The sequence below is a fragment of the Bubalus kerabau genome, chromosome 13 (genome assembly GCF_029407905.1).
Source record: "Bubalus kerabau isolate K-KA32 ecotype Philippines breed swamp buffalo chromosome 13, PCC_UOA_SB_1v2, whole genome shotgun sequence".
NCBI classification, from domain to species: Eukaryota; Metazoa; Chordata; class Mammalia; order Artiodactyla; family Bovidae; genus Bubalus; species Bubalus kerabau.
In genome coordinates this window covers 76,119,172-76,125,402 of record NC_073636.1, presented here as the reverse complement: position 1 = coordinate 76,125,402, position 6,231 = coordinate 76,119,172, and the positions used below count along the sequence as shown (strand labels likewise).

The following is a 6,231-nucleotide window of genomic DNA, read 5'->3' as shown; positions in this document are numbered from 1 at the left end:
GAGGGTAAAGAGAAATCCCATTCACCCTGACCAGCTGAATGGGACTAGTTGAAGACACTCCTGATGGGAGACAGATTAAATACACCCTTGGGGGAAAGTCAACTCCATTCTACAGAGGTGGAAACTGAGGCTTGAGGGAGTTGTTATTTATTCAAGGTCAGTAGCTGCCAAGAGGTGGAGGCCACACCGACAACCGGGTTTGTTAGCTTTCAGACCTATCTCCTTTCCGCAAAGTCCTCCTGTGCCATCCTGGAAACTGCTCTTGGAGCGCATGACCCGCATTGTGATGGCCCTTGGATTTTAGGGCACACAACTCTGGAATTCTTCACCTTTCCCCTAATTAAAACTTACCTCCCCTAAAGGGATGAGAGCAACTTGAAAGCAGGGCCGATGCTGATTATCTGTGGTACTGCCAGCCTTTAAAATTCTGACTCATTGGCTTCTGAAGATATCTTAAGAACCACCTGGTTCAGATCCCCCATTGTACACACAAGGGAAGCTGAGGCCCACAGTCAGACAGCAAGAACACCTTCAGTCAGGGCTAGAACTCAAGCCTCCTACCAACCATCTGAGTCGCTGGTGAATGACAAGTGTTCTGGGCAAGGGAATTGGAGGGGTTGAACAAAATGAGATCTGAATACCAAAAAGCAGGTGTTCCCCCCCAAAAGTCCCAGCCAGATGGAGAAAGAGAGCAGATAATATGGTATCCTTTGCTGGATTTAAGGGTGATTCCAGGAGTGACTTCCTGCCAGGGTGGTACCTTTGAGATTCTTTGAGAAAGCCCACAGAGCAGCAGAGTCACCGTGAGATGCTCTCATCATGGCATTACTGCAGAGATGTGCAGAGTCAGTGGGGAAACTGAGGCAGGAAGGCAGAGCCTCAGGAACCCTCTGAGCCTGAGACTCAAAATGAAGACTGCAGCTCTCAGACTTTCATCCCTTTTCCCCCAGCAAAACAGACCTCTTCTGGAGCAGGGGCGAGTCTTGAAGGGCCATCTAGCACTTGTGTTCTGGGGCCCAGGCAAGCAGGAAGCTGAAGACTAGAGCCATGGTTCCAGCACCTTCCAGATGGACCCCCTCAGGAGGCTGCAGAGACCTCGATACGACTGTACTGGACGCCAGCTGAGCTCTGCCTGTGGCCAAAGCTCAGGGGGAACCTGGAGCGCAGAGAGCAGGTGGGGTCAGAGGTTGGCAGGGCCTGGCGGCCTTCCCTGGGGGTGATGGGAGTGAACAATGCTTGGGGTCCCCATCCCATCTCCTCCCCACTCCTACCTGACCCTTCCTGTTTTCTGCCTTAATGTACCTTTTCTTTGAACGGCCCAGCTCTTCCCCCTGGTCTTCCTGGGTCCACCTGTGCCCTCTACAGCCAGATCTCCCCATCACAGCCAGGCTGACCCTCCTAAACACAAAGACTAGCTCCTGTCCCTCCTGCTGGGAAGTGACATCATGCCCAACCAGCCTCTCCCACATCACAGCCCTCCAGTCCCACTTTTCCCATCCCATCCAAGGAGAAAAGCTTGTATACAAAGATAGGACAAAAGTCATTGTGTCCAGGCAGTAAGAACAACAGGAAGAGAAGAAAAACACTCTTCTGCAAAGGCAAAGTGTAAGGACTAAATCCCGAAGCAAAGTGCTCACGGTCTGAGGTCACTCTTCCTCCTTGGCCAGCCCTGACCACCTTACCATTTCTTCTGGAATTGCTGGTCTATGTCTGCCAATGACTGGCCTTTTGTTTCTGGGACAAATAAATAGATGAAGCCCAGGCCGAAGACAGCAGTCAGCCCGTAGAGCAGGAAGGTCCAGGACAAGCCAATGGCACCTGAGAACAACAGGGTGGAACATGGGCGGAGCTTAGCCTGGGCCAACTGGTTGACCAGTGTTCCAGGTGAAACACTGAAAATCAGTTTACCTTGAACAGATTCTCCAGATGGTAGATTTGCAGAATGACTAATACACTGTCAGATAAAAGTACCATAAAGCAGGAGTGGGACTGGTTGTCCCAGAGGCAGGCAAAGGCCCAGGACCCAAATCCACAAAACATCTGGGGCTGAACCTGTGTCTCCTGTGTCAGCAGGTGGATTCTTTACCTCTGAGCCACCTGAGAAGCTTGACCTCCACTTAATGCTTATACCAGCAGACAGAGAGTGTTGGGCTGGGAGAAGGACTGAGTTCTAGTCTTCTGATTACCTGGCTAGACTTGGGAAGGATGTATTTCCCAATCTGTGAGATGGGGATGGTAGGATATGAAATAGTTCTAAGAAGCCCTTCCTCCCCTTGCTTCCTTCCTCCTCTCTCTCCCCTCCTTCCTCTCTTATCTCTCATTCATTCCACATAAAAGGAATGCTTGAAACTGAGGCACCAGTGAGAAATCTGAATTCCCAAAGACTGGGTGTGGGAGACAGGCATGGTGGACGGGTTCTTCCACCAGTATTTCCCACAGCCCCCAAGGGCTCCTCCTTTGAAGGGGAAACCCTTGGCTGCAGGAAGTGGGAAAAAAACTAAACTCTCAGAACTGTGGCTTGGGGGTGGAGGGCCCCCCCACCGACCCATCACCTGGGCCCCGATGACCCCTGGCCTTGGGTCACGAGTATCCTCTGCATCTTGGACACCCCTCCCTGGTGTTCTGGGCCCATATAATTCCCACCCCACCCCACCAGCACTCAGACTGGGTCTGAATGCTAGGTAGGAAGAGAAGATGTCACTCAAACCAGATCTGAGCAGAGCTTCCTGCTGGCAGGCGGGCACGAGCCAGTTTAAGCTGAAAATTTAGAATGAAAAGGAAAGGTTGTGGCTCCTGCTGGTCTCAGACACGTTCTCTCCAGGGGTAGGGGCGCGTGGGGGAGTGGACCTTCCCCTCTTCTCTGGCCTGGAGGATTTTACAGTGTGTCTGAGAGTTCTGGATGTTGTCAGGCACTTCTGTGGAGCTTCTGCACAAAATTTTATTTGGAGAATTGTTCTGCTGCTGCAAATAGGAAAAAAATGCAAACTCCTCTGCTGTAGAGTGGAAACTTTTAGTTACTGGGGGAGAATGGACTTGCCTTGATGGGGGCAGAGAGCAAAGGCCCACACTCAGGGCTCCCAGTCTCTGTACACCCTACCTGGAGCACAAACCCGGGGTTTGAGAACAAACTCATCCCCTCCCCCACCAGTCAGGGACCAAGGAGAACTGGACGCTTCCCCTCTATCCCTCCTTCAGCCTCAACTCCCAGGTTGTCAATAAAGCCAATTCCTCCACTCCCTGCCCACTGACCCGCCTGCTGCCAACTAATGGGGCCTGGAATGAAGTAGAAATTTCGCAGGTCATATCTTCTGTTGTCTTTGTCTTTCAACCCCTCTCATTCTTTCACTAGCACCTCAGTTTTCCTTCAGGGAACCCTCCCCCAACTCTCAGTCCATGAAGTGGGGTGTCTAACACCCCACCTTGTTCAGACTGGGTATGTGGCCCAAGGCCTGGGCATCAGAATATTGCAGCTTTCCAGTGACGGTTCAGTGATGGGCATGTGATCTTGCTGGGCCAATGAGAGTCAGTCCCAGGACATGAGTGAGAGCCATTGGAAAAAACAGGGTCTCCTTCCCAGGGGGCTGCCAAGATGAAGAGCCCTGCTTATGGTTATCTTTGCAGCCACGCAGTGGGTCTGCCCCAGAATGAAGCTCACAGCACGGAAGGCAGAGCCAAGAGAGTATGAAAGCGGGCCCACAGTTTTGTTGAAGCTTCTGGATCAGTCATGGTTAAAAACAGCTACTACCCTCCTCTTTTCATGACTTAAGACAAAAACATTACCTTTTGCTCATAAACTGGTTTGTATGGGATTTTCTGTCACTTACACCCAGATGATATGGAAGCCTGGGCTCTGTTTGGAGGCAGTTGTTTCTGGATCTTGGGCCAGGGAATTAGGTTAGAGGACTCACCAATGAGGTCGAGGAAGGAGAGGCTGATGAAGAGGTTGGCGGCCCAGTTGAAGCTGTTGCAGAAGGCAAAGGCCCTCCCTCGGATCTCCACGGGGTAAATCTCGCTGAGGACAAGCCAGGTCACTAGGACAGAGGGCAGAGAGGATTCCTAGTAGCTGGGACCCAGGGCCTGGCACCCACAGTCCAGTAGGCAGCCCCCCAACAATGGGACTCAGTGCAGGGTCAGGCCCCTGACACCCATTTCTCCCTGCTGTTTCACCCACGTGGCAATAAGATTCCCTTTAGAAGGACCAGCAACCTGGGTTTGCCCAGGAAACCAATGGGTTTCCTGGGACCCCAGACTTTCAGTGTCCCAGGAAAACTGGGATGGTTGGTCACCCTATTTATTAAATTCCTTTCCAGTCAACCCTTCTGAGTGAGCTATCCAGGGGCACATTCTGGCTTTATGAAGCTTAAAAGATTTGGGGTCTTTATAAGGAAGAAAACATGACAGGCACAAATTAGGCTCCTGCTCTTGGAAGAAGTAGCTTCAAGGAAGCAAGGAGCCCTGGAGTCTGAGCTCATTGTTCTCATGGTCAAGCCACCTCTGGTCCTTCTGAGACCCTGACAGGTTCAGTCCCCAGGCTTTCCGCTAGGAGGGGTAGAAGGCTTCCAAGTTACCTGCAGAAGACTCCCACTTACCGGGTCCAAAGCCAATGGAGAAGGCGCTCACAAAGACCATCATGCAGACCAGCGCGGTCCAGTGCAGCAGGGCGTGCTCAGGGGTGGGAGAAAGACGTGCAGGGGGAGTGAGGCTTAGGGCTGTAGGGTCCTCGGCTCCGGAAGGAGGCCTGGTCTTCTCAGAGGTTGACAAGACTGGCTGCCTGGGGCTCTGGTCAGTCGTGGGTGGCAGCAGTGGAGCCAAGCCCCTGGGCAGGCCAGAGTCTCCAGGGAGCCCTGACAGCCTGGTGGAATTGGGCACAGCCAGGCAAGCTGGGCCTGAGTGCAGGGGCACAGCAAAGCTGACGAGGCCGAGGCCACTGACCGACAGCGCCATGAGGGCACAGCCAGCGAGCAGCAGCGCCCTGCGGCCAGCTCGGTCCACCAGCCCCATGGCCATCAGGGTAGCCGCCACCTTCACCGCACCGAGCCCCACGGAGGCCAGCACAGCAGAGGAGCCTCCCTGGAAGCCGACCGACTGGAAGATGGTGGAGGCGTAGGCGAGCACGTTGGGCTGCCCGGTCAGCTGCTGGAAAAGCACCAGCCCCAGCCCCACGACGGTCCGGACCCGCATGTTGTCCCGGGCCCTGAAGAGGTCCACAAAGGCGTATCTCGGCCTCCCCAGGTCCAGCTTTGTGGCCTCGCCTCCCTGCAGTGGGATGAGGTCCTTGCGGGCTGCAGCCCCGACTGTACCAGCAGGGAGGAAGAGGAGGCTGAGAGACTGCAGGAGAGCGGGTGCAGCGGCCCAGCCAAACATGTGCCTCCATCCCCTGGGGGTGCCGACCAGTGCATAGTTGAGCGCGTAGGAGAACAGGACACCCACGGTGATGCCTGCCTCGTAGAGGGCCACCAACACTCCCCGCTGCCGTGGGCCCGCCAGCTCAGACACATGGATGCAGCAGGCCATGGAGGAGAGGGAGATGGCAAAACCAGCCACCGAGCGGCCCAGGAGCAGCCAGGCCAGGGAGCTGGCCAGGCCCAGGCTCAGGCTGCCTGCCAACAGCACCAAGTTGCTCCCGAGGATGGCTTGCTTCCGGCCATAGCGGTCGATGAGGCAGCCCCCTACCAGGGAGGCAAGGAGAGCCCCCAGGAGCAGGCTGCCCACCAGAAGCTCCTGCTGTGAGCAGCTCAGCCCGAAATCAAGCTGCAGCGGCAGCAGGGCACCTGATATGACTGCCAGTTCATAGCCAAAGGTCAGGCCACCCAGAAAGGACACCGAGGCACACAGGGGCAGGAGGAGTGAAGGTCGGCCTGAAAAACAAAAGTGACAGGGCGGGTGCAGAATGTTTCCATGCCAGACCATCCAACCGTCCATCTGTCTGTCCCTTTCCATCTGTCCAGCTCTCCATCTCTCCATCTATTCACTCATCTATTTGTGTATCCCTCTATATATCCATCTATTCATTTATTCATCCATCTATCCATATACCCACACATACACGCACACATGCATGCACTTCTTCCTTTATCCTTCATCCATTTCTTTCTTCATTCATCTCTCCCTCCATCCTTCCTTCCATCCATTTACCCATCCATTCATCCACTCCATCTGTTCATCCAGTTATTGATCAATTTACCCATCCCTTCATCATCCACTCCTCCATCCACCCACCTGCTTCATCCA

The 6,231-nt window shown here is 54.1% G+C and overlaps 1 protein-coding gene across 1 annotated transcript; it reads right to left on the bottom strand.

The window, feature by feature from the left end:
- Positions 1-941: 941 nt before the first annotated feature.
- Positions 942-6,030, bottom strand: SLC2A10 (solute carrier family 2 member 10). Its single transcript, XM_055543276.1, has 4 exons — positions 4,590-6,030; positions 3,909-4,031; positions 1,683-1,818; positions 942-1,156 (listed from the first exon to the last, which is right to left on the bottom strand). Exons 1-4 carry the CDS (start codon positions 5,962-5,964, stop codon positions 1,078-1,080), a joined length of 1,713 nt encoding a protein of 570 aa, XP_055399251.1. The 5' UTR covers positions 5,965-6,030; the 3' UTR covers positions 942-1,077.
- Positions 6,031-6,231: the final 201 nt, after the last annotated feature.

What these genes read in the sequence shown, in the direction of transcription:
- SLC2A10 (XM_055543276.1), bottom strand. Translation starts at nt 5,964, where the DNA reads ATGGAGAGATGGAGAGCTGGACAGATGGAAAGGGACAGACAGATGGAC. An exon ending in CTCCATTGGCTTTGGACCCG is followed by an intron (nt 4,032 to 4,589) that starts GTAAGTGGGAGT and finishes CCTCTGTCCTAG; the next exon opens with TGACCTGGCTTGTCCTCAGC. An exon ending in CTCCTTCCTCGACCTCATTG is followed by an intron (nt 1,819 to 3,908) that starts GTGAGTCCTCTA and finishes TGTTGTTCTCAG; the next exon opens with GTGCCATTGGCTTGTCCTGG.